The sequence below is a fragment of the Peromyscus maniculatus genome, chromosome 9, assembly GCF_049852395.1.
Source record: "Peromyscus maniculatus bairdii isolate BWxNUB_F1_BW_parent chromosome 9, HU_Pman_BW_mat_3.1, whole genome shotgun sequence".
Classification (NCBI taxonomy): Eukaryota; Metazoa; Chordata; class Mammalia; order Rodentia; family Cricetidae; genus Peromyscus; species Peromyscus maniculatus.
The window spans coordinates 10,621,976-10,649,448 of NC_134860.1; the positions used below are offsets into that span (position 1 = coordinate 10,621,976).

Below are 27,473 nucleotides of genomic sequence, written 5' to 3' on the forward strand. Positions count from 1 at the left end.
TCCAATCTACTATTTCTTTTATTAAAATCCTCACCCTGATACACAGGGCACAGCAGCCAAGCCCTCTCAGCCTTGGCTCTGTGGCAGCTCACTCAGTGGGCTGGAGTGACCGTGGAACTCTGGAAAGAGGGGGTGAGCAACTGCAACCTGGACGGAAGCCTGGAGCAGCTGCCTGGGAACTGGCTGCACTGAGAACAGGAGACTAGAGGCGGACACTCGTGGCTGGGTGGCAGGATGGCCTTGGGGCCACGGGGGTCCTGAGCACAGAGGGCCTTCAGGAGGGCAAAGTTGGTGCACAGCCCCTGCAGGGAAGAGGAGAGACAGAACACTGAGATACCACTCCAAACAGGCCCTGGAAGCTGTGGTCGCTTGGGTGGGTGGCGGGAAGCACCACAGCACCGCTGGGTAAGCTTGGGTGACTCTTCTTCTCCCTTGGTCCGACCCCCACCCCCCCACCCCCCACCCCCGCTGCCGCCACTTGTACTCTCCTTTCAGATCTGCTGGAGGTAGCAGGAGGCTGAATGGTGTGGAGACCAGGAAAGAGCCGCAGGTTCTGAGAAACTTTGTTTTTTGTGCCTTCTGCAGCAGAAGGATTTCTGTGAATGCGATTAAGGATTTTGGGGTGGGGAGCCATGCTAGAGATGTGAAAGGAGCATGTGCAAACCCCAGCAGCAGACAAGGCCAGGGTTGGTATGGGCAGGGCTCCTGGAGGGCTCTGCCTTGCTGGCTCCATAGGTAGAGAGAGGGCCTAACACTATGGAAGGTTGAGGCTTCGTCTCCAGAGGCCATAAAGGGCAAGGACTCTTCCACAACCTCACAAGCATGGGCTCCTGGAAACAACTTGACTTTAGCTCACCGAAGTCATTCTACACTACGTGTGCAAAGTCTGTGACAAGTAAAAGGGGCCACACATGCTCTGGGGCAGGAAATAGGGGTGAGTTCAGGACTATTCAGGACTATTAACCATCCAAAGGGAAGACATTGTTTTCTCACATAGGAGACGCAAGGAAGCCAGATGGGGGACAAACAGGTGCTTCTCAGTACACCTGCCTCTCAAGCCAGTGAGACAGAGGTCTCTATCTCACTCTATGCCCACCCCCGCTGAGGTCTCTATCATCTCACTCTATGTCCACCCCGCTGAGGTCTCTGTCTCACTCTATGTCCACCCCGCTGAGGTCTCTGTCTCACTCTATGCCCACCCCTGCTGAGGTCTCTGTCTCACTCTATGCCCACCCCGCTGAGGTCTCTGTCTCACTCTATGCCCACCCCTGCTGAGGTCTCTATCTCACTCTATGCCCACCCCGCTGAGGTCTCTGTCTCACTCTATGCCCACCCCTGCTGAGGTCTCTATCTACTCTATGCCCACCCCGCTGAGATCTCTATCATCTCACTCTATGCCCACCCCACTGAGGTCTCTGTCTCACTCTATGCCCACCCCGCTGAGGTCTCTATCTCGCTCTATGTCCACCCCCACTGCGTACAGTCCTAGGATTGCCCCCTACCTGCTGCCATACACTCCAACCTGGAAGCCCGGACCCACACAGACTCGATTCACTCCACATTTGCCTGTATGTCCCTCTGCCAGCTTCTTGTGCCCAGGTAACCATGAAGAGTCTTTATTAGGCCTTTTACAAAAGCCTCCCATGTCGCTCACTCCAAGTCCAACCTTGGGGGTCTGCTTGGAGGTAGGGGCTGCTGCCAAGCCTACCGCTGACCTGCTGTCTGTGTAACCCAGCTCTTAAAGGGGTCGGCAAAACCAAATGCTGTCAAGTAACCCTGCATCCCTTTACCCTCTTCACACCAGCGAGTGGATCTTGCTAAGGGGTACAGTGTGCTCAGCGAGGAAGTAATGTGTCCCAAGGTGGTTATGGGATGAGCTCCAGCGAGTGGAACACAGACAGGAATTGTTGGGTAGTGTTTTTCAAAAAGCCCCTTTACACTCTTCCTTCCTCTCTCTCTTCAGGATACTGTGGTGTTTATCGGAGCATGAGCAGACACTTTGTAAGGGGCTATAATAATTCATGAGTCTGAGCAACTGAAGACTTGTTAGGCCTACCTGTGGGGCTAACATGAAGCCATTTAGATAAAACTTCTTGGTGGCACTAAAGGCACTGGCTTTCTCACGCCAGTATCTTCCAAAATGAAGCCTCTTTCAAAATTCCCTTCTCTCTGTACTTTTTTTTTTCAAGATAGTGTTTTTTCTTTGTGTAGCCCTACTGTCCTGTAACTCACTCTGTAGACCAGGCTGGCCTTGAACTCACAGAGATCTGCCTGCCTCTGCCTCCTGAGTGCTGAGATTAAAGGTGTGCGCCACCACCTGGCTCTCTTTGACACTCTTATGTATTTTATAACACAGCTTAGAGACCTTATACATACACCCATGGGAGCCTCTATTCACGTCCTCAGACATTGCTCTCTGCCATATGTCACATTCCCAGTTCCAGAGCAGCCACAGACCTTGAACTGGAGAAGGCAAAGGGTACACTTTTCCCCCTTTCCTCTAGGCTCAGGACAGAGTTCACATTCCCGCTTTACCAATGACTGCCATGCAGACAATAAATCGGGCAGTCAGAGCCCAGAAAGCATCATTAGGATGAGGCAGACCTGAAGTAGCCCTGTAAGAGTGACCTTAGTCACCTCCCCTGCACCCACATAATAGCTGGGCACAGTCGTGTGTGTTCTTAACCCCACAACTGAGTAAGGCATAGGCAGATTCCATGAGATCACTGGCAAGGCAGTCCAGTAGAAGCAGCAAGCTACAGGTTTAATAAGAGACCCTGTCTCAAAAATTAAGGGGAGAACAATTGAGGAAGGCATGCATTATTGACTTCTGACCTCCATTTGTTCACATACACAGGCAAGGATATCTGCTTATACATGTGTATGCACACACACACACACACACACACATGAAGGACCGTACTGCCTGGTAAATGGGGTCACTATTGCTCAGACAGTACTGTCAGCTACGGCCAAAGTGACCAGCCATTGACTTCAGAGAGGCTCTAGGAGGCTCATGAGTACCAGGTCTCATGTCCTGGGAATTCTTCCTCAGCTCCTGCTAGGACATGGTTCTGAGCTGCAGTCCTAAAGGTATCCGTCACAGGCAAAAGAAGTTCCCATTCTGCCCCTCTGGAGTGGCCTTGGGGCCCACTCACCTGGTCATCAGTCTGAGGCCACATCAGTGGCAACTGGTGGCAGCTGTGGGGGTTGAAGTTGCACACGGTCACATTGCCCTGAAAAACACATACGTGCGATCACGGGGAAGAAGCGGGGCATGGACTCTGCCTGAGAAGGCACACGGGCCCTTGTTCTAGGACTCTGTGCTCAAGGAATTCTGAGAAAGAGCCCAAGTGTGCTCCTGGAGAGAGGAGCTTACAGCTTTGAGTGCTCGGAACCATCACTGTGACACACAGTTTAAGAATCTGGGACGAGACAACATAGGTCTCGGTGGGGAGAGAAGCTGGCTTTGGAGAAGTTCAGAGGCTGGAGGGGTGTGTGATGGCAAGCAGAGGCCTTTAGGGGAGCCATGATGTGGACATAGACCTGGAGAAGGGCCGCCCAGGAGAGGCAGGTTAAGCAGCCATGTCTTGCTCAGTGTAGGTGACACAGACCAAGGCAGAAATATAGAGAGCAGAAGAGCCTTAGCTCTAGGGGTTGGGAACCCTACAACCTCAGCTATAAAGTTCAGGCTCAATAGGCCTGGTGCGGTAGGTGGGGCCAGGCCCTGTATGCTAGGCTAGGCCCAGGGCCAGTAGCCTTCTCTTCCGCTGGAGAACTTGTGTTGATTTCTCTTCATGCCATAGGCAGGAGATAGGTGGGACTGGCTCTCAGCTAGCCTGCGAGGCTGCAGAGGAACTAAAAGCTTCCAGAAGGAAGCAGGGATCATCGTGTGTGTGTGTGTGTGTGTGTGTGTGTGTGTGTGTGTGTGTGTGCGCGCGCGCGCGCGCGCGCGCGCGCATACACATGTATAAAAGTCAGGACCAAGGAGGAAGAGGACAAATCCAGGAAGAAACCAGAGGCGGGAGCCCAAGCTGCTGCCAAGCCAGCTTTTCCCTCCTTCAGACCTGGACCTCCTGGATGAAAGAAGACTTGGAGTACAACTGGCCTGGGACCCTCCTGCATGCTCTCCTCCCTAGGATAAGGGGCGGGGGGACTACATCTGGTTCTTCTCATATACATATCTGTTCTGATCCTGCTCCCTAGAGTTGCATCCCCCAGCAACCAGGCAGGCTGGAGTCACAGCCCCCCGGGGGCCCTCTCACCTCCACATCTCTGCTCACGGACAGGCTACCACAGGTACAGCAGCAGATGATCACAATGGGGGGTGGATTTACAGGTGGTGCTGGAGGAGACACTGGAGGAGGGGGCTGTTTCTTCTTTTTGGGCTGAGAGGAGAGAGAAAAGCCTGTCTGATCCTTGTCTGTACTTTTCACAGCACTGGGCACTGTGGGGCCACTCAGCTATTGTTTTGGGGTGAATGGAAGAATGTAACCCACACCTTGGGGAGGTCTTCCATGGAGAGAAAAGCAGGGAGCTCCCTCCCCACAGCTTTCAGAGTAATAGCTTCTCAAAGTAATAACAGTCCACTTCCTAGGCCAGCCTGGTTGGCAGAAGCCTGGCCTGGTTGCTGTACTGTAGGCCAGCACTAACAGGTAACTGTCCCTTACATCTGCCTCTGGCCTTCGCACAGGCATCCTCACCCAGGCCACTCTGCAGTCAGCACAGTCCCGGCAAGATGGGGAGGCTGTTCCTATCCCAGCCCAAACCCAGGCTCCACCTACCCCAGTCTCTCACTATGACTTCTGGTCCTCACCTGACTTGAGCCACAGATGCTCATCCACTTTGTTCCTGTGCTTCCCTGGGGACATCCCTCACAGCTTAGGGCCAGCTGGGACTCCTTCACCCTCCTTATCTAACCTCAGGTCTTTAGGCTGATCCCAGCCAACCCCTCTACGCTGCCAGGAGACAGGGGTGAAGACAGATCTAATGGAGCAAGAAGACCTCCAACATGGGGGTGGGGACCAGGGCTTGACACAGAAGCCTGCTCTCGGGAACTGAGCTGCAGCCTCAGCATCAAACAGAGTCCTTTGAGGTCCCCTGAAAACCACGGAGACAGTAGATATTAGCTGCTCATGCTGAAACAGTGCCGCATGGTGCTGATTGTGTGGCCAAGGCAGGAGATCCTAAGAGTCTTTGGGTGATGTCACCGTGAGCCCCTCCGTGGACCCTTTGAGATCCTCTACCCTTCTTCCTTCCTGAGTACAGACAGGTCTTTGATGCCTCGTTCGAAGGTCATTGTCCTTAGGCCTCCAAAGCATGACTTACCTGTGGTTGGGGCTTAGGTGGGGGCAGTTCCACAACAGGCTGGAGGGTAAAACAGACAAAAGAAGCTGGTGTGTATAAAATGGGCTCTGCCTCAGCTCAGCAGACAGGGTAAGCTGGTCTGGAGCAGGGATGCACATATCCTGGGATGGGTGTGGGCGCTCAAGCCTGTGCTGTTGTGCACAGTGCCCCCCCCATCTGCTGGAGCCCCCCCTTCTCTGCAGGTGGGAGTGATGAGCCGGGTCAAGGTGCCGATCCTGGAGAAGCCTGGCACTAAGTGCTGCCTACCTGTGGAGCCCCACCTGCGTCAGAGCCCACACTCCGTCCCTTCCCCTAAGAGAAGCCCAGGGTCTTGCAGTCTCCCCTGACCTCCGGGCTCCTGTTGGCTTTCTCCACTGTCTGCTCCCATGGGTAGAAATGGGACCTGACAGTTCTGACTCTGTGCTCTGCCGTCCCCAGGGTCATGGGGCTGCCTCACATCTACGCCTCTTGGACGGAGGGCGTGCTCCTGGGCCCCAGACTGAGCAGGTAGGGGCCCTCACCGGAAGGCAACACAACTGCCAGAAACAGCCCATCAGCAACACAGTCAGCAGCAGGGTCAGGAGTATAGGGGCAAAAATGAATCTATCGATGCTTGGCTTCAGTTCCTTTGTGACCAGCCGGGTGGTAGGGACGGTGGTTGTCGGCCGGGTGTTCGTGGTAGGCGGGATCATCATGGTGGTAGTTGTAGTGGTGGTCGTGCTTGTTGTTCTAGTTGTGAGTTCCCTAGTGGTTGTGGTGGCTCCCGCTGTAGTGGAGGATTTGCCCTGGGATAGAGAAAGGTTATATGTCACCACCGCCAGAAGCACATCCTGCAGAGACCAAGGGCGATTGTGTAAGGCCCTCCTAGATATCTGCAGCTTGGCTTCTCGTCCTCTCTCTTATTCCTGGGCTCCTCAGAACTGATGGGTCACCCGGAGATCCTACCTCTGGCCCTGCTCCAAGGCTTTTGCCAAGGTGAGGATGGCCCAGGATTCTCTGTGGTCTGAGGATCACGGCCTTCACTATGGCTTCAGCTGACAGTGCACGAGGCTATGGGTGACCAAATCTCCGGGAGAGGCTGCAAGACCTCTCTTCCTACTTCCCAGCCCCACAGCCTGGTGCTCAGGCTAAGGCCCGTCTTGTGACCTAAGCAGTGGCCACCCTCATGGACACTTAGCAAGGTCAGAGTTCACAGTCGTGGCTCAGGCTCAGGCCACGGAACTTCAGGATTGGGACTACTCCCCCAGTTGCCTCCTAGAGTAGGCTGCAGCCTGTCCAACCCTACTGAGTCTGAGGCCTGCTAAGAGCAAGGGCTGTAGAAGTCACTGGGAGGAGGTGCCCGGGACCCCGTGATGCTTGCCTGGAAGCTGAGAAGATGTAACCATAGCTGCTGCGGGGGGCTGAAGACATGGGCTTCTCTGCTTCGGTACTTATGTCTGGGAATGTTAGGTGGTGAGTACCAAAGGGGCAGAAATCTGAGTGCATCCTCCCAACTTACATGTGGAGGTGAGGGATGAGCCAGGCAAACCCAAAGATGCCACTCAACTCTGAGGGGTTCTTATAAGCTGAGAGAAACCTCCTTTTCCTTGACACCCTCTTCTGTCACACTGCAGGGGGCTCTGTTGTCACCAAACAGGCTTGAGGGCAGGGGGTCTAGAGTGTGTGTGGCACAACATTAGTGTCCAGGGCTCCATTTCTGTGTCACATACACCCTGACTGCAGTGTGGACTTTTGTATTCCTGAACCTGGGACACCCCTGTGGAAGGGCTACATGCCCTAAACATCATGGACAGGCCCTGGCAGACAGCTTGGTGCATGTCTCCCTGGCCCTTCTGGAAACTGGGCTGGGTCACCTAAGTTGCTTGTGTGTATAAACTGCCCTTGGGGCCTGCCTGGGACTTCTCTGCCCCTTTGACCTACTGGGTAGACCTGCACCAACCAGAGGGTCTGCGCAGATGGGGTCCCAGCCCCACCCTGGTACTCACACATAGCTTGCTGGCAACGAATAAATTTTTATTCAGGAAGTTCTTTCCATTGTCCAGGCTGAGTAGAACATGGATCACTCTAACACAGAGACAGACACTGAGAAACAGCCTGGTCACAAGGACCTTGGGCTTGGCTTAAGAAATAACCCTAGTTCTTCTCATGGTTATACTAAATCTCAGACACTCCAAACTGCTGCAGAGTGGACTTGTGGTAAAGAGAGGAACTAGGAGTGAACCTCTGCAATGATAGTGAAGGGCTGCAGGTTAGACCATGAGAAGCACCTACATTCCATGGCCTTTGAGCTAAGGCATCAGGGAGATGGGCATGGAATCACCATGCTGGCTTGTACCAGGGGGATGGTCAGAGAAAATGTTGCAGCTCTCAGTCCCATCATTTCCTGCATCCCGCCCTCAGTAAAGCCTGAGCACTGTGCATCACTCAGCACCATGGGAGCCACCGACAGGGCCAGGTGGGAGGGTACTGCAGCCCACCTGCAGGCAGATAGGTGTTCTACAGCAGAGGGGACATCTTAGATTCCACACTATATTGGTAAACACTGACCACTGATCTCTTCCACTGAGGCCTCCAGCAAGGGGCACTTACTTCCCTGGTTCCTCTACGATCGGTCCAGGACAAGTAACCGTAGTCTTGGTTAGATTGAAGGCTTTTACATCTAAAAGAGAAAGACACGAATGACCAACAGATGCGTCCCTTCCACCATTGTTGCCCTCTACCTGCAGAGCTGACCAATAAGCAGCAATCTCCTCTCTACCTTCTTCAATACAAAGACTGCTGGTGGACCCCAACTCTGCCCAGCATCAAAGAGCACTCTGGTGCCCGGTAGAAGCAGGCAGCAAGAGCCCTTGCACCTCAGGGCTCACCTACTAGGCACTATGATCACCTTTCCCTTTCATAACCTAAGTATACACACGTGCACTTTCACACACACACACACACACACACACACACATGTGCGCACACACGCGTGGGTGGGGAGATTATACTTGTGAGAGAAAACATGTAGCATTTGTCTTTCTGGATCTGGCTTATTTTGCTTAACATGATGATCTATCCATTCTCCTGAAAAACGACATGATTTCATTTTTATTTATAGTTGAAAAAAATCCATTGTGTCTATGTTTATTTTGGATAAGTATGGGGATAGTAAACAAGATAAAGGACTCGGACAGGGCAAGGGGAGAAAGAGGGTTTTTAAATAAGTGAAAAGATAAATAAATAGAGGAGTGGAGAAGAAAACTGTGGACAAGGGAGAAGAAACTAATTGGAGATTAGTAAGAAGAGAAAAAACAAGCAAATTTCCCAATAATGAGACAACCTGAAAACAAAATTACAATTAAATGTAAGGAGGAAAATAAAAATTAAATCATGAAAAATATGTCATGCCGGGGTGGTGGTGGCTCTTGCCTTTAATCCCAGCACTCGGGAGGCAGAGGCAGACTGATCTCTGCGAATTCAAGGCCAGCCTGATCTACAGAACGAGTTCCATGATAGCCAGGACTGTTACACAGAGAAACCCTAACTCGGGGCGGGGCGGGTGGGGGGGGACAACTATATGCGCACACGCGTTGGGGGGGGGCTTTAAAAAGGACATAAAACATAGAAGTATTCCTAAACTGCAGTAGAAAGGGAAAATAGAAAAGAAAATAGACTGTCTGCCACCCAAGACAAAAATCTATAGGCCACTAAGGGATTCTGAGAGCAGGAGGGTAAAGGAGTCTCCCCGTGGAGGAGCCCTACATGATTGTCCAATGCCAAGGGCTCAGGCTGGAATCATGTACGCGCAACAGTGAATGGGTTCAGCAGGTTCTATCTATTCTATGTGTGACAATAACAAAGAGGAGGAGGCTGGGATTTGAGAGGGAATGGGGCCTGGGGAGACAGGAGAAGTTTGAAGAAGGAAAGGAAATGATATGAAATGAGAGATAAATTCAAAGGTTGTCTAATAATAAAAATATATAAGACTTAGATGAATGTAGGGCAGGGAATAAAAAATAAAAACATGAATTTTTCTTGCATGTAGTAAGTTTAAAAGAATTCTGTAGCAGGAATCTTAAAAGTTCTTATTAATAAAATCAAACCTGAGGCGAGTTATTGGGGTCCATGCTGGTAGATCAGAGAGACAGAACAAGCCACAGCTAGCCTCACCTGGTCAACTTCTCAGCTGGTCTTGTTTCCTCAGACTGGAAGCTTCTGTGTCCTCATCCCAATGGCTCTCAGCTGAACTGCTGCTAGAAGCCTGAATGCTTAACCAGCCAAAATCTTCTAGTTTCTGGTCCTCACGCCTTATATATCTTTTTGCTTTCTACCACCACTCCCTGGGATTAAAGGCTGGCTTTCTTGCATTAAAGGCATGTGTCACCATGCTTGGCTATTTCCAATGTGGCCTTGAACTCACAGAGATCCAGAGGTATTTCTATCTCTGGAATGCTAGGATTAAAGGTGTGAGTGCCACCATTTTCTAGCCTTTGTATCTAGTGGCTGTCTGTTCTCTGACCCCAGATAAATTTATTAGAGTACACAATATTTTGGGGAACACAATACCACCACATTTCCTCTCTTTTTGTCTAAAATTAAAAAAGCTTATGACTAATACAAGAAAAACTATCTTCAATAAGTATATGCAATATACAGTCAAGATTATATTAACAATGTCTAGTCCATTAACATTTGACAGATCCAGACAAAAAAACTCCATTATATATATTAACAATGTCCAGTCCAGTAACATCTGATAAACTCAGACCAAAAAAATTTTTCATTACTTATCTTATTTAAAACAAGTAGTTCCTTTTTAAAAGTAGATTCCATAATCTCCCTTTTTATCTTATCATATCCATATTTTCTCTTTTTTCTTTTCATAATAGATTCAGTAGTCTACCTTTTGTCATTTTTATATCTTCCCCTTTTTCTTCAGTGTAGATTCAATGATCCACCTATTTATCCTATTATTTCTTTATCTTTTTTCTCAGAGTAGATTCGATGATCTATCACATATCTATATTCTCTTTTTCTTTTTGCTTTCTAGGGGTGAAGATATCTTTAGGGAATCTTGAAAAGAAAATTTTGGAGTTAATCATCAAGTCCTGTATCGTTTGTCCAGTCTCTGCATAATAGGAAAGTTCAGGGCTTGTTTCAAGTCCTTGTTTGAGTAGTCTGTCAGGCTGGATCATCTCAACTAGTCCTCTCGAAATTGTCCTGACCAGTTTGTAGTCCAAAGTCGATTTTTCCATGGTGTTAATCGGCTTAATGGCTTTATCATAGTCCATGTGGAATCATCATTGTAGGATCCTGTCATCTTTTTGAAGATTTCAAAGTCGCTGTTAGGCATGGTCATCGACTTTTTTTCCTGCAGACTTTTTTTTTTTTTTTTTTGCCTCCTCTGTGGTTTGGAGCAATCATAGTCTGATAAATGTCTGTCTCTCGGAACCATGAACATTCTTCCCTAGAACAGAAAATCTTCACAACAATTTCTCCCCACCATTTGTCTTGCCAAACTTTTCCAAACTGACCTTTGCCGATGCTTTCTTGTAACACGATGGTCCTGGCAATTCTTCTCTGAACCAGCAGCAGTAAACCCTTCGTTCCAGGTAGCAGCATCACCGCAGTCACCAACATGATGAGAAGGAGCTGGCAACATGGAGCAGTAGCCACTGCTTCCATGGTCTCACCACTGTATGTGGTTCAGTCCAGGCCAAAGCTTCCCACAAGCCTCCTAGGCCGGCCTCAAACTCGGGATCCTACTGCCTCTGCCTCCTTCAGCAAATCCTACCGGCGTGTGCCACCACAACCGCCTGAGTGTAGCTTGGGCCTGAGCTGGGGCTCACAAGGCCACAGGCAAACAGCTTTTTCATGAATTCGTAACACGAATGTTGGGCGCCAGATGTTGTAGGAATCTTAAAAGTTCTTATTAATAAAATCAAACCTGAGGCGAGTTATTGGGGTCCATGCTGGTAGATCAGAGAGACAGAACAAGCCACAGCTAGCCTCACCTGGTCAACTTCTCAGCTGGTCTTGTTTCCTCAGACTGGAAGCTTCTGTGTCCTCATCCCAATGGCTCTCAGCTGAACTGCTGCTAGAAGCCTGAATGCTTAACCAGCCAAAATCTTCTAGTTTCTGGTCCTCACGCCTTATATATCTTTTTGCTTTCTACCACCACTCCCTGGGATTAAAGGCTGGCTTTCTGGGATTAAAGGTGTGTGTCACCATGCTTGACTATTTCCAATGTGGCCTTGAACTCACAGAGATCCAGAGGTATTTCTATCTCTGGAATGCTAGGATTAAAGGTGTGAGTGCCACCATTTTCTAGCCTTTGTATCTAGTGGCTGTCTGTTCTCTGACCCCAGATAAATTTATTAGAGTACACAATATTTTGGGGAACACAATACCACCACAGAATTCTGGTAAAAGTGTCAGCGAAGGAGGTGACATCCCAGGTATCTCTGCCAGGGCTCTTTTCACTTAGACACAGTACCCCGGTGTCCAGCAGGACAGTCAATGAGGGTGGAGAGACTTGATTGAGAGAAGTGACCCCACTTACCTTTGAAACTCATATCAATGTCACTGAAATAGAACCTGCAAATAACCTCTTCTTGACGCATGGCAAAGTCAAAGCCATATCCACGAATTACCACCGGGTTTGATTCTGTAAAGACAATGTTCAAACCGTGAGAAGAGCTGGGGGCTTCATTCTTTTGGATCTATCTTTTCACCCTAAAATGGGATTTCCAGGTGGCCTCCAACAAGGGAGAATCTCTGTGTGAGCCAACATCTGTATTGGTTCCTGCTTGCTGACACTCTTCCTCACAGCAGTGGAGATGTTCTCTGACCCTGAAGACCATATACAGGAGACACAGAGTAGGTGGCAGGCTGGCTCTTCCCACAGGAGCCAGATAGGATTTCCTCAGCCTGTGCCCTTGCCCAGCTGCCTCAGGGCCCACATACAGCCCATCCCTCTACCCTGTGCACTTCAGATGCCCAAAGGTAGCTGACCAAGGACTCTCCTCCCTCTTCAGACTCCAGGAACACAGGCTGACTCAGTGCTAGCCATAAGAAACAGCCCATTCAGCTTCACTTGGGGTGCAACATCCTGCCTTGGGCTTCCCTCCAAAAAACAGGCACTCTATATGTGGCAGGTTCGCACAACATGGCCAACAGTTCAACAGGTCCATGGTTGAACTGATGTCTGGAGGTACCTGTCTCATTGGAGACAACTCATGTTTCCATCTGGGGTTTGTCACAGTTGCCCAGACACCAAGGCGTCTTTGTCCATGGGACAATCAGAAACGTGAAGGAAGGCTGCATGACTGGACTCCTTTACCCAGAAGTAGAAGAGAACCTGTGAGGAAGGAGACTTCTTCCCTGTACTCCTCCACACAGCAATCTCCTCTCTCTTACACAGCGCGGGGAAGGCCAAGGGGCAGAATAGAGCCCAGAACCAGAATAGAAATAGCATCATCAGGTTCTGTCTTAGCACCTACCATCTTCTAGAGGCCATACCTGTCACCTCTCTATCCAGTCTCTAATCTCATTGACAGCCTGTGCATGCCACTTCTTTCTAGCATAGTCCTGTCTGTCTGCCCAAGCCTAGAGCCATGGGGCTCTGTGGGAGGACACAGATGTCAGGATCCAGCTGCCGAGACTGAAGGAAGCAGAGCAACCCAGGCCTCCCTGACCTGCCTTCTTTTGCAGGACACAAAGGCCAGCCACATGGTGACCAAGCCTGAATGCACCATGATCGTGGCAAAGAAAGGCAGCTTTCTCCCAAGACCAGACACATGCGTGACCTCTGTAAGCTGACCTGGGGAGGCTGGAATGGACAGAAGGCACCCCTGTCAGCTCCAGTCCTTGGGGTCAGGCATCTACCGTTTCAGTGCTGAGGTGAAGTGAACATGGCTGTCTTTGTAGACAATTTTGTAGGCACAAAGAGTCCATCGTGCTTCTAGTAACATAGTGGATACCCTCTGCTCCCAATTCTTTCTCTTTATTGCTCAGTGTGACTGACCTGCTACTGTCCTCGTTTTGTGAGTGTTCAGTGCTTGACTTTTCTGGAAGTAACCAAGCTTCTCTAGATGTACTACTGGTGGCTCCATCCAGGTTTCATTGAAAGTTTTGTACCCTTTCCCCAGCTTAGCAATTACACTTTCGTTATGAGAAAAATGAGCAGTAATTGTACACATATTGCTATGTCATCATGCCATGTACCTTCCAAATGTACATTATGCCATACCCAAATCATGACCACCCCGTGCATGTTCATCCCCCACACGTACATATTCCACAATTATCCATATTTCAACATATGTATTTACACAATATATCCAAATATACATATCATGTACCATATGCACAACACAAAATCTATACATAAAAACACATTATATAATAACACAAAAACACATACACACAGAATATACACCCATATAAACCACATGCACACAAAACTTTGCACACCATCCAGAAACTGATATGCATACATACTCATTGTATGCATATCACCCACACACCACAAACACATGCATGCACACACAAGACATTTGTCTGCCTACAACAGTCCCCTCATCTCTTACCTCTGATACATATAATCCGTGTATCTAAAGACGTAAGGGATGGACAGGCCTTGGAAGCTAGCTGGGACATGGAAAGCAGTAAACAAGGTCAGAAAAGTAAGCGTCAGGAATCCTGTGAGGTGGCCCGCCTCTGCCTACGCCCATTGCACTCACTGGGAAAATGAGGTCATTCAGATGTTCGGCTTTCGTATTTGGAAATGCATTTTCTGGTTTGTCTGCAATTCCTTCTATCTAAAAGAGAGAGGTGACTTGAACATCCAGCCAGGAGTCATTTGATTCAGTCATGGCTCAGACACTGGCTTCTGTCCATAGCCTAGGCTTTGAAAACAGCAAGTTCTCTGGTCACCCATCTACCCAGGGGAAGAGTCTGTCAGGTTCGCCACACTGCTGCAGTGGCCACCTGTTGCCCAAACCACCAGGGTAGGTGAGATGACCACCTCTGGGCAGAGGGTTGCTTTACCTGGATTCAGAGGGGTACCTGGTCACCTAGACAGTTACCTGATCTTTCTTAGAGTTGCCCACACCCACACTGTAAACAGATGCTCCCATCCTCCGAGCTTCGTCAGCCTAGGAGAAAGACAAGAGCCACATGTAAGCCACCAACGTAGACGGCAAGGAAGAGACGCAGCTGAGGACGGCTGGGCTCACCTCTTCCACTGAATACTGATAGGCATCATCATCCAGAGGGCTGTTGAGCAAGGAGATGATCATGCTGGGACGATGGACACCTGCCGGAGAGCAAGAGTGACTTGGTGCTTGAGGTTCCAGGGGAGGCCCAGAGAACCTCTGGGACCCCCACTACCCAATGCAGGCCCGGTTTCCTCAACCCCTTAGCCACTTGGGTCAGGAGCCCAGATCCCACCATTCAGTGATCCCCATAATGAGAAGGGACTATGTTCACTACCTAGTCTACAGATTAGGAGGCAGAGAGGTCAGAAGCAGTCTAGAGAGGTCGATTGGGCTGTACTCTCAGGGAAATCCAGTCTCTACTGAGCCTATCCGTGAGGCTGAGGATGCCGAGTGAGGAGGGCAGAAGCTGGTACTAACTCTGGGCACAGCCCTGAAGATGTTCTGTTGGTAACAGTGGGCCCAGTAGTCAGGACTATAGGTCAACAGGTGTTAGACAAGGGACTCCACATCTCAGCATCTCTCCCCATCTGCTCCTACCTATTCCAGACAAGTGCTATGGGCCTACCCTCCGGGGCATGGGTCCTGGCTATGCATTGCCCCCTCTACTGCCTGATACATGGATGCAAGAGACAGGTTAAGAAAAAAGAACTGGAAAAGGAAGGTGTGGCAGCCAAGGGGACACCAAACCCTGGTTCCCTGCATGGGTCACTGCACTTATCTCCTTTCTGTTCACAGGGCCGTCTATAGGACAAAGACCTCAGCGTGATCGAGGCCCACACATAGCCACATGGGGCCTCCTACCCTTCTCAGAAGCATCACAAACACAGTGCTCACAGAGGCCTGAGGCCCAGAGAAGGGGCCATGAGACAAGCATTGGAAGAGGCCTGAGGATCTGCACGTGGCCTTTCCAGGGAATCCCGGCTCTGTGGGGACCCATCCAACAAAAGTGCAGGCAGCTCACCTCCTGGGTATGCCTTTCTTATCTGCCTATGTGCCTGCAAGGAAACAAAGAAACATGGGAGACGTTGTGAGATGACCCCACAGTAGTGGACACGTAGGTGGCCCTAGCCCTCCACACCTTCCGCAGTCCTCGGTAAAGGTGTTCGTGTCCTGCCGGTATGCTATACTTCAATCTTTCAACACCCTTAAGGATCTCTTCTCTGAAAAAAATCAAAAATAAAGGTGACATGAAGACTACGGACAGTGACAAGACATCCCCAAGCCTTCCCTGGGCCTTTCTCTGTCTCTGATTTCATGAGCATGAAGGCAGCTTAGGACAGGGGTCGGAGGACAGGGAAGTTCTCAGCCAGCGTCAAAGCCGAGGACTCTCATGGGGGCCCACATTCCTAACTGGAACCCTGGTGCTGAGGTCACCCTCCTGAGCAGTCTATTACTCGGTGGGCAGGGCTGAAGAGGGCCATGTCACCAGCTGAGTCACTGCCCGGCTCCTGTCTTCCCTGTCACAGAATCCTGGCATGACTTCTCCTCCAGTCCACTAAAGGCAGCAGCCAGTCAGTCTACTTAGATGTGAGCCCAACTGTGGACTCCACAAGCTCCCAACAAAGAAGCCTGAGCCTGGGAGTTGGGCCCTGAGGCGGTCCATGAGGCGACTGTGCTGCTTCCTAAGCTAGAAGCGACATGGCCTGTCAGGTGCTGTTAAGTCAGATAGAACTGACTGAGGCAGGCAGGCCTGGGTCTGCCAACTGTTCTGGGACAGGAAGTGGGGTATGAGGATAATCCAGTGTGGCAAGGCTGCACAGACACAGCAGGAGGACTAACAGGGGACTCTAAGGTGGCTTCCTGTTGGGGAGAAAGAGATCTTGCCATGAGCTGAGCTCTGAAGACCTTATTTGTGGCCCAGCCTAGCCTAGGAAGTATGAGGGTAACACCCATTAGGCCTAGTAGGGTCATATCACAGTCTGCCAGCCCCAGCCCAGCCCCCACCCATGTGCCCGGCCCCTACTGCCTCTCGGGGCTTCCTGTGGGAAGCCTTCCCATAGATGTTCTCTCTGCCACTCAAACCCAGTGGGGTTTCTCCAAACCCAAGCCACAGGGCATATCAGATCTTTCCTGGGCTCTTGGAGCCAACGCTCATGTTCGTTTCCCCAAATGAACTGGAGCTGTCATCTCCATAGGTGTGGGACACATCCTGTTTCACCCCCAGGCCCTGGACAGGGGTTTCCTAGACCTCTGCACACCCCTAATGCTAAACATCATGCCTTTCTCGCTCTGTTCTTCTTGCTCTGGATGGAGTTCCAGGCCAACCATCCAAAGCTCTTCCCCCCCCCCCCACAAAGCCCCCAACAACATCCTTTCTCTGATACTCTGGGGACAAGTGGGTCACCTCCCTCTGTGGGTACATGCTCTACATATTTGCCTGTAGTGTATAGGACAGCCTTGGACTCTTGCTTTTGCTCTGGGATTCCCCCTTTCCAGAGTGGGCCTCAACTGCCTTTCTCTGGACCCCAGAACCTTCCCCTGGCTCCCAGCTGTCTCTCTGTCCCACCGACCCAGGCAGAGGATGAGCAGGTCCATCAGGCTCTGTACAAGCCCGGGCTGTCCAGGAGATTCACATATCCTCCACCCTCCTCAACCCCGTGTGTTGTCATAGCCAGGTCCCAGAGAAGAGTCAAGAATGGTGGAAGACAGACAAGCAAGAATGTTGAAAACTTCTGGAAGCACCAGGATATGGGTTCCAGTGATGCAGGAATTCAAGGGGCTGGCAGGCTGGAGTTAGTAGTGAATATCAGTATCCAGACACCGTAGGAGCCCTCATGGAGGTCTCTGCAAGCCCTCAGTTCCACAGAGGCCTGAAACACCACTCCTGAGTCAGCCTTCACATAAACACTTACCTGTCTCCAGTGAGGGGTAGGATGACGTTGCCCTTACAGGAGTAGGTGATGATGGACACCCGCAGATCCTGGCTGGGAGGAAGCAGGTGTTTATGAGGAGCCACCACCTCAACATGATGTCATCAAGATGTCAAGGAAGGTACTCATAGAAAATTCTCTTTTCCCTTTTCTCCTCACTTCCCCCTTTGAGGCCTTATCTAGTAGGCAGAGGACGTTGAGTAAATTTCATGAAAGATTCTGAACCCTATGGAAATGTGGCTCCTGGGAAACAGAGGCAGCCAAATCAATCCCATACTCCATCCCCGTGCTCAAGCACATGCACACTTATATGTGCTTACACTCATACATGTACACACACTCATATACACACCCACCCATACTGAATAAGCAAGACTCCTCCATCGGATCCACCCTCCTCCTCACCTCTTGTCTGCTGTAAATATCTAGGCATCTCAGCCTGACTCCAAGGAATTGTTCTTCCTCTGGCTTCCCCTTCTCCCCATCCACTGCACTCTAGCACAGGACCCTCAAAAAACCATCAAGCATCCCTGACCGAGTTTCCCAGTGACCCATCTCTAGTTCAGCTGACTCAGCTGGATCTCAATCTTGATCTTGCTCCTCTAATCTCCATAAAACTTCTATGTCCCAGCCCGGCTCCCATTGGAAAATCTAACCCCCTTGGCCTGGCTTAGTAAGTCCCCATGCCCTTGTTTCCAAGCTGGCCAGCCCTCCCCTGAGGTACCGGCACTCACCAGCCTCAGAGACCACCCACTTCCTTGAAACCACCTTAATGGCTGCTCTGTCCTCATCTTCTCCATCACTGAAGTTATCTCATTTCCATATCCTTTAGGATGCTACCCTGACTTCCTCTCCGAATCCTTGACTTTCCTTTTATCCTTCACAGCTTGTTGCCTGTCCTCTTCTTCTGACCCCCCTCCCCCACAACCAAGTGCTAGTTACTGAGTTACTGGTCTCCCTGCCTTTCCAGACCTTGCAGCCTGAGGGGTCCTGGAGGGTGAACTCTGTCCCTATACTACACCTAGCTCCCAAGCAGGAGCAGCCAATGCTGCAGATACCCCATGGGACCAATGGACAGTGTCCTCTGCCCTGCCCAGCACATCAGCCTGGCTGGGTCTGTGCACCTCCCGAATCCGAGAAATGTGTCCTCTGCACGACCAGACCCGCCCCATGCATCCCAAAGGAGCCTGCAGCATCAAGTCGTACTTTGACAGCCTCTTTACCATATCCTCCACAAACTTGTGAACGTGCGGCCAGGCTCGTGACATGCGCTCAGACCTGAAGACAAAGGAGATATCCCTCGGTGGATACAGGGTTCCAGTGGACCAGACCCCTTCCTCCCTTCCCAGCCCTCCACTGGCTTCCTTAACAGAGGCCTCTACACCAATAGTGCCCACCACACTAGAACAGCCTGAGAGGTAACTTTCTCCAGGGCCAGCAATGGGCAGAGGGTGGCTAAAGAGCCCCATCTGTTGGAGGGACCCCATGGTAGAGGCTCATTGGTGTGGCTGAGCACAGCAAGGTAGGGCCTGTGTGGTCTTGAAATAGGGAAGGGTCTCTTTTTGGAAACGCCCCCGAGTAGCCTCTCTGGGCTCCCCACTTGCCCTTGATTTTATGTTTCCAGCCCCCTTTCATCACTTAACACCATTTGGTTGTCAGAGTCCTTGGATGTCATAATCCAGGCACAGAGGTTGACTCAGGCCTGGGCCATATTGTCTTTGTTGTGCTCTTGAGTTCTTGAACATCAGATTTGTCAGAACATCTGTGGATGCCACCTGTACTCTTTTCTCATGGCATTCCCATTTCCAAATTCCCCCACATTTCCCAACATCCACAAAAGAGGCATTTTCTCTGGGAGATGGGCCTTAGCTATGGTTGGTGGGGATGCAAGTCTGTTTTGGAACCTAACCTTCAACCAGCCTACCCAACCCAGCCACCCTGGCCTAAGAAGGGCTCCTCCCGCAGACACTGCTCGGAGAAGACAGATGGAGGCCCAGTCACTGCTGCCATGACATCATTGTTCCCAGTCCTCACAAGTGCTGTGGGAATCTTCCAGTTCTGACTCTCAAATCCCCGTTCCCAGTTTTTCTCCCTCTCAGTCCCCAGATGGAAAGCAAGCAGGTGAAGGAAGTGGGCTCTGTGACCTTCCATCTAGTAGAATTCACCTCTGACCCACACCCCCCAAACAAAGGGCTCTGTAATCCACAGCTTTGCTGGTCTTCACATCAAGGAAGAGACAAAAAGGACTTCAGGTATAGGGTAGATGGAGGAGAGTTCAATGGTTATCTCTTCCTTCTGAACTCTGAATGGTGGTTTGGAGTGAACCTGAGGCTGGCATTTTGTTGGCATCTGGGTTTTGTTGGCTCATGTGTTTTGAATGCTATGAGTCAGAAGCTCCTGCTGACAGAAGCATCTCACCTCCAGTGATGCTTGTGCCCATGAACGTGACCTCCCTGAAGGCTATGTTCATATGTGTAATTGTCACTGACTTAGTCACTTTTCTTTTCACTCTGACAAAACATCTGACAAAAGCCACTTAAGGCAAGAAAAGCTAATTTGGACTTGCAGCTTGACAGCACAGTGGACAAGTCATAGGAGCAGGAATTTGAGGCAGTTAGACCTACCGCATCTGTAGTCCAAGAGCAAAGAGAGCCTGGTGGCGGTGGTCCACACCTTTAATCCCAGCACTCAGGAAGCAGAGATGGGCAGATCTCTGTGAGTTTGAGGCCAGCCTGGTGTACAGAGTGAGTTCCAGGACAGCCAGGGCTGCTTCACAGAGAAATTGTTGCAAAAGAAGCCAAAGGAGGAGGAGGAGGAGAAAGAATAAGAATAAAAATAAGAATAAGAATAAGGAGAAGGAGAAGGAGAAAAAGAAAAAGAAAAAGAAGAAAACAAACAATGTTCAGCCTGAGACTCCAGCCCCATGGAACCATGTTGCCCACATTTACCACGGGTCTTCCCACTTCAGGTAGCCCAACACAGAAACTCTGTCATATACATGTCCAAAAATGTGTCTCCTCAGCAACCCTGGATCCTGTCAAGTTGGTAATGTTAACCACCACATGTCCACTCCTGTCAACTTGACACTAAAGCCAACAAAAGTCCCTTTCCTTGTCAGCTCATGGCTGTCTCAGAAGACAGTCTACCTTCAAAAGTCCCTGCAGTCTTATAACAGTCCCAACATTGCTCAAAAGTACAGGCGCATAATCTTTTCAGAATCTCAAGCAGTGAGCTCCAATAACACCCAAAAGCAAATCACGTGTTTCTAACATACACTAGCACAGAGTAAAGATCTTCTACTCCAAAAAGGAGGAATGGAGACATAGCAAGGAAAGATCAGACGAAAGCAAAGCTTTAAAACCAAGCAGGGCAAACATCATGTCCAGCATCTGGGGTCTTGATAGCATCTCTTGGGTAGCCCTGGTCCACTGCTACCTTCAACACACATGGCTTCTCTTCCAGGTCTAATCTGTGCCTGCAGCTCTCCTCAGCAGATGCCCCTTGGGTCTTCATTGAAACTTAGATTCCACCTCCTCAGCTTCATGTACTCTGATCCAACCACATATTATCTGGACTCAATGGCTTCCTAGAACTATAGCATCGTGGCCCATGACCGCCGAAATCTCACATCTTTTGTGCCTACAAACCAGTTCTACACAGATGATGCTGCCATGTTCTGTTGCTAGCTTGTGATAAAGCCTTGCTGCTTTAGACCACAGTTCCATCTGTCTGTGTGCTGATCCCAGAGAAACACTTTACTAGGGGTTGTTTTCCAGCAAGGAACTACTACAGTGGGATTCTCAGTGTAGACTTCCAGCTTCTGATGAATTTGTATGCCTCAGAAGACAGTCTTTGCTGGGAAGCGTTTTGTCCCTGGGGCACCTTTCCTATTGCTGCTGTATAGAGAAGGTTTTTCTTTAAAGATGCTAGTCTTTAAAACAATTCCAACCGCTTTCACAGCACCCACTTTGTCTGTGACTTCTTAGATGTTCTCCTTTCCCCACAGGCCACATTTTACACATATGCATATACATATACATATATATAGCTGGCTTGTTTGTTTTTCTGTCTCTCTCTGGAGACCTAGATATGAGCAGTGAGCAATAACCATGACACAGCCCACATGCTAACCTGTCTTGGAATTTCTTCCACCAAACAAATTAGTCCTTTACTAAAAAAAAAAAAAAAACAAAAAAAAAAACAGAGTCTCATGCATCCTAGGTTCTCCTCAAACTTGTTATGTAGAATGACCTCAAACTCTTATTCTTCTTGCCTCTGTTTCCTAATATTAACTATCACAGTTCCACACCAAAGAGCAGCCTCCTGCTTTAGACTCTCCTGCCGCCTCTGCCCAGCTGAACTCTGTGTAGAGATGATGGGCAAACTCGCTGTTAGATGAGCCTAACACTGGCAAGACTATCATTCTTACAGCACCCATGCGCCTACAGATACATCCCATGATAGCAGCTAATCTCCACAACAGAGGAAAAACAAAGCTCTGAAAGGTAGAGCCAGTTTTTACAGTATGAGTTTTTACAAGCTATGAGTGAATCTAGAACTCTCTCTAAAATCCCACACACTGCTCATTGCTTCTGGTATACCTCGTCCCAGTTGTGAATAACTGAGCTTTGACTCTAAAAACTAAACACAATGCAGACTTTGCTCTGGTCAGCTCCCAGACTAATGTGTAAGACAGGTCCTTTTCCCTAACAGGAGGTGACATGGCTTCCTGGTTATGGCCCTTTGTGATGAGTATCTTCCCACAAAGGCTCACAAGGACCCAGAATATCTGCCCTGCTCACAAACTCTGGAAGTTTTCATTTTGAAATTATAGTTTAAGTTTGAGTTTTTTTAATTATAGTTTAGTTTAAGTTAAATTGTAGTTTAAATGATAATTAAGTTTTTAATTTGAGATTATATAGGAAGAGGATCTAGATTCCAGAACTCAAGACAAATTCAAGTTTCAAGGACAATAGGAAGAAAGACCGTATGACATGCAGGGGCCTAGAACTTCCAGAACATTCACCCATTTATGTATGAATGCTGATCCTTAAATGAAACAATGATCACCTGGCATCTGAGGGTGTCTTCGTGCTAAAATCTGAGACCTAAACATCATAGTCCTATAAACATGATGGTGGGAAAGGAGATGACAGAATCTTCCAGGAAAACCAAGCTATGAAAAAGCCAAATGCACTTTAGTTATCAGTTGATGGTGGATTTATAAACCTCAAACAGAAACGGAAGGTACTCAGCACAATCCTGTTAGTACAAACAAGGCCATAATACCAGGAGGAAAAATCTAGACTTGCACATAACTGCCTTGAGGGAGTGGATCAGAAGTGGAGAATTCGACAGGTGCCTTGAGTTGTGATACTCATTCTATAGTGTTGGGCATTAAATTTACCCTCATTCACTTGGAAACCAGCATGCTTTGCAAGTGAACACGGCACATTAACAGGCTGCATAATTAATATTTCACACACCCCATCTGTGCCCAGAGCCCTTTCCATCCACCATAGAGAAGGGTCCATTCCCTTTCATACCCCACAGTGGGGCCCTAGGGAAGTAGGTGGGACAAATACAACAGGATGGCAGCTGAGAGGACCCCTCTACAGAAGGACTGGTTCAGACAGGCTGTCACCCCACAGCCCCATAGGGCACATCCTCATTGGCCCTGACGCCCAAGTGAAAATGCCAGCCTCGGCAGTGCTAACTATCAAAGGGACGAGCTGTGCCCATTGTTTTCAGGGTCCCTGGGCTGTAGAGAGAAAAAGGCCTCTTTTTGAGTGGCTAGAGAGGCTCCATAAGTAGCTGGCCTAGCTTAGAAACAAGGGGCTAGACCCATGTCGCCTTGCCTACCAGTGTTCAAGGAGAATAAGAGAAATGAGAAGATCCAAGCCAGAAATGATGGGCAGAGCTCAGTCTTGTCACTAAACCACCACCAAATGACTTGGTCACCTTGCCAACCCAAGAGTGCATTCCAAAATAGAAGTCCCGATCTCCTCTGCAGCCCAGGATGTTTGAAGATGCAAGCATTCACGAGAGTCCAGACAGGGCTTTCCCAACCCTGCCCTGGTTGAATGGGCAGAAAGTCCAGCCCTCGCCTACCAGGAAGTTCAGAGAACACAGGCTAGCTCTCCCAGCCCCGCCCCACAACCCCTTCCTTCCCCTGACTGCCAAGAGGGGCCTAAGGACTAGCCCAGCCTACCCAGAGCCACACTGAGGCAAAGAGCACAAGGGCTATCTCTGGCTCTTTGTGTAGGAGAAAGCTGACTGCTTAGGATAGCTAAGCCAAGGCCACGTGGTGGCAGCAACCATCTCTGCAGAGCCCCCGAGTGGGCGGCCCACGAGGCTGAGAAGTCAGCTCCTCACAGCCATGGCTGGAGGACAGTGAAAACCCAGATGGGCTAGGTAAGATGCTGTGGTCAGAGCCACCAGGAAGCACTGTGGGGGCCTCCCTATCTTCAGGAAATAAGTCAGTTACAGAAACTGGGTTGTGACCACCATGACGAGAGACTGGGCCCTTCAGCGTCCCCTGTAAGGAAAAGCCACTCACTTTTCCAGGACAAAGTAGATGTCAGGGGTGGCCTGGCATGGTTGCGGCTTCGAATTCTTTCGACGCCACATGTACTTTAGGCTCTGGGCTGTGGGGTGGCGGAAATTTCTTGAGCCCAAGCCCAGTCCAGGGTAGTTTTCCCAATCATGGTACTGGTACAGGAAGTTCCCTGTGCTGAGCAGTGATGGAAGTAACGTCAGCAGGAAGAGCACAGAGTGAGGTACTGGAGGGCATCCCACTGTTTTCATGGTGGTCTTTGTAAGGTCCCAGATAGGCGGATGACAGGCTACCTCTGACTTCCTTCTCTGCTGCCTCTGCCCGAACTTAGGGACGATAGCCCTTATGTCCTCTCGCTAATGTTCACTGCTGTTCTCCACGTGGTGGCCTCAGACCGTAGGGACCGGGGACCTAGCTGCTCTGGGGGTATTCTGCCTCTCACTGCCTGCACAACCCTGCCCCCAATACTCTAGGGTTGTGATGGACAGGAAGGTTGACATGGCGACTTTGTGACCTGCCCCTCTGCTCTGTGTCCTGCATGCTGACAGTAACCAGTGGCAGTCACAGGGCCTTTGGTGTCAGATAAAGCCTCCTTGTCCTTCACCTAGCCAAGGAATCCAGACATTTTGTTAACTGAGACAGTGTTTCCAAGTGGCCAAGATCATGGGTCATCATCAGTGAGGAAGTCGGGGTGGGAAATGGAGAGCTGTTTGTGGGCCCCTAAGTCAGCCAGGTGCTGGCGATATGCTCCTGCCACAGTCTTTGGTGAACAGGGCAGTCCACAGCCGTGTGGCAAGCTGCCCAACCGTGGGAACTTAACAACCATTTTACTATATTTGCAGGGCAGGACCCTTGGGAACGACAGAGTATATTTCAGATGAGGCTCCTTGGGAAGACCTGAGAGGCAGGCCTCAGAATTGCCTGGAGGCTTCTTCAGTGGCACCTGGGCTAAAATCATCTCCTGCTTGAACCCTGCTGCATTTCTCAGTTGTGAGTCGAGAGAATAGTGTGCTGATGAAATTTCGTGATTTCTAAAACACCAAATATTCAAGATATTCTATTATTTCAAGTAATTTCTGGAAAAAAAACTAACAAAAGCCCACCAGTCCAATGCAGTGTGCTGCAAGGCATTTGTACATTATATGAATTAAAAGATCTATTTTAAATTTATAAAGAACAATTTTATCAGATTTGATTTTGTGCATATAAAAAAAGAAAAAAATGATCAGGGTATTTCTACGCTTGTTTGCCCTGGGTTGGAAGGCTCTGAACCCTTTTTTAAGCACGTGTGTCTCCCCTTAACACATCTTTTCTGCCACTGCAAATGCTGTGATGCAGTGGAGTAGTCGTGGACCAAGCCCCCCACAGTCCTCTGAGAGATGGGGGTTGTGTCCTTGTTTCTAAACCTCTGATGCAGGAGCTCTGACTTGCAGATATAGGTGATGTCATAAAGGGCTCCACATTTTGACCTTGGCCCCCTGCAGATTCTCTCGAAGCTCTGAGCCTCCATCAGGAACGTCTACCCCTCATGATGCTGCCGCACTGTGAGGGGGCCCAAGTCATCGATATCTACAGATACCAGGGTTTCGTGAACAGTCGCCGATGAGCCTTTGGAGTCCTCCCGGCCAGGTACCACAGGCAACAGTGAAGAAACTTCCAGATACTTTCAGTCTCCACCACACAAGTCCTGGCTCAGGTGCTGAAGTCTTCCCTGGAGCCCTGTCACAAGTACCTCTCACCCCACACTCCCCAAGGGTCTGACCCATGGAATTTGTGAGCACAATACAATGGTTCCGTGTTAAGTCACCAAGATCGGGCAGCTTGTCACATGACAGTGGATGACTGGACTATTTCCATTCACAGAGGATGCTAGCAGCAGCAACACGATCTCCATCCCTTCCTAGACCCTGCTATTGCCTGGCTTACTTGAGGACACACAATTGGCCTCACACTTTCCACACACAGGCTTCCTGGCCCTTTAGCCTCCTCCCCCTCAGTGACCTGGTAACCTCACTGCTACCTTCTTAGTGAAGAACATGCCTGGGTTCCTTGAGGTGGTCCCTAAGGAACTCTGTGAGGAGCTGTGATGAGGGACAAGGAGGCCTCATCTGAAACCTCTGCAAAGGTCCTATGACTGCCACTTGGTACTGTCAACATGAAGGCATTGAGCAGAGGGACAGGTCACAAAGTCACCATGTCAACCTCCCTGTCCGTCATAACCCCAGGGTTGGGGGCAGGGTTGTGCAGGCAGTGAGAGGCAGGATGCCCCAGAGCAGCTAGGTCCCCTGGTCCCTATGTTCTGAGGCCACCACGTGGAGAGCAGCAGTGAGCATTAGTGAGAGGACTATTGGGGGCTACTGTCCCTAAGTGCGGGCAGAGCCAGCACAGAAGGAAGTCAGAGGTGGCTAGAACTCAGGCTGCATAGACTTTGGCACAGCGTCCCCATTTCTGGTAGACTCACGGCCAAGAAAATGCAAGACTACAGTCCCCAGGTGTCCCTCTCGGTGCACCTGCTGCTGTTGCTACTGTCGCCTACGCCACTTGTCGCAGTCCAGAGTCTCCTGTACCCTCAGTCTGACCAAAAACCCTATGATGAGGACCCTGCTAGGTTCCATACAGATGAAGAATGGAAACCCAGGCAGACTGAGGAGGAAGTGGAAGACGACGAGGAAGACGTTATGCAGTATTGTGATGGTGACTTTGATGTTTACTTCGTCTTTGACAAGTGAGTAGCCCTTCTGCCCTGCCTAGATAATCTCCATGTGCTTCTGTCCCCTGGCAGGACAAGGCCTTCAGTATGACAGCTTCTGCCAGGAGAGAAGCAGGAAAAGTCTGTGAGTGAGACCAGAGAGTTAACCAGGCGGTGGTGGCGCATGCCTGAAGTCCCAGTACTCAGGAAGCAGAGGCAGGCGGATCTCTATGAGTTCGAGGCCAGCCTGGCCTACAGAGCGAGATCCAGGACAGTCAGGGATGTCACACGGAGAAACTCTGTCTTGAAAAAAAACAAAGACCAAAGAATTGGATCTCTCTGATTTCCTTTATGCCTGGAGAGGGAAAACAATTTTGTCCAGATTTTCACTCATCATTTTCATTGGTTTCTTTGTTGAATTTGAAGAAAATGAGTGTGCACTGCTTTCTAGTTCAAGTAGCTTTTGAGGACCAGGAGAGGGAGCCACCTGGACAAAGAGTCTGGGCTTCAAACTTCCAATGATTGCAGTCAGATCACAATATAAGGAGAAGGAAGGAAGATGAGGAGGACGGGCAGATCTAAGTGGGTGTCGCTAAGGAAAAGGTTTGTATCAAAGGAGGCTGGCTCCAACAGGTGTTTCCTAAGGAGCACTTTGTCTGCCTGGAAGGGTGAAGGATGGATCTGGGCCTGCAGTGGAGCAGCTGGGAGAACGCAGATTACAAGTCCTGTGGTGGCTGGGTGTCACCTAAGGGGCAGGGAGATAGAAACCAGGGCAACTCCTGCAAGCCTGAAGTGGACAGAGAAGAAAA

The 27,473-nt window shown here is 49.9% G+C and overlaps 2 protein-coding genes across 7 annotated transcripts in view; one reads left to right on the forward strand and one right to left on the reverse strand.

Moving 5' to 3' along the window:
• On the reverse strand, positions 1-26,107 carry LOC102918041 (anthrax toxin receptor-like). Of its 5 annotated transcripts, none has more exons than XM_042284322.2 (17): positions 23,979-24,506; positions 18,626-18,697; positions 17,402-17,473; positions 15,628-15,709; positions 15,511-15,544; positions 14,568-14,647; positions 14,418-14,486; positions 14,073-14,150; positions 13,920-13,980; positions 11,891-11,995; positions 7,936-8,005; positions 7,332-7,410; positions 5,868-6,131; positions 5,329-5,367; positions 4,266-4,388; positions 3,159-3,236; positions 1-302 (listed from the first exon to the last, which is right to left on the reverse strand). In XM_042284322.2, exons 1-17 carry the CDS (start codon positions 24,224-24,226, stop codon positions 93-95), a joined length of 1,764 nt encoding a protein of 587 aa, XP_042140256.1. In that variant the 5' UTR covers positions 24,227-24,506; the 3' UTR covers positions 1-92. The 5 variants fall into 5 exon arrangements, with proteins under 5 accessions (XP_042140256.1, XP_042140259.1, XP_042140260.1 ...); XM_042284325.2 differs by lacking the exon at positions 23,979-24,506 and adding an exon at positions 25,996-26,107 and having other exon boundaries at positions 2-302; XM_042284326.2 differs by having other exon boundaries at positions 2-302; positions 24,269-24,408.
• The window catches only part of LOC121832181 (anthrax toxin receptor 1-like), a 24,497-nt gene continuing 21,841 nt past the window's right edge, over positions 24,818-27,473 (forward strand). For both annotated transcript variants that reach the window (XM_042284316.2, XM_042284320.2), the window contains exons 1-2: positions 24,818-24,965; positions 25,460-26,700. In XM_042284316.2, coding sequence (XP_042140250.1) covers positions 26,447-26,700 — 254 coding nt within the window. In that variant the 5' untranslated portion in view covers positions 24,818-24,965; positions 25,460-26,446. The remainder of the gene's footprint in view (positions 24,966-25,459; positions 26,701-27,473) is intronic.

Bases quoted from the DNA above. Each gene is read 5' to 3' on its own strand.
- LOC102918041 (XM_042284322.2), bottom strand. From the start codon at position 24,226: ATGAAAACAGTGGGATGCCCTCCAGTACCTCACTCTGTGCTCTTCCTG. The intron at 17,474-18,625 runs GTACGACTTGAT...GCTTCCTCCCAG, and splicing joins ATGGTAAAGAGGCTGTCAAA to CCAGGATCTGCGGGTGTCCA. The intron at 11,996-13,919 runs GTAAGAGATGAG...TTGTCTTTACAG, and splicing joins ACGGATTATATGTATCAGAG to AATCAAACCCGGTGGTAATT.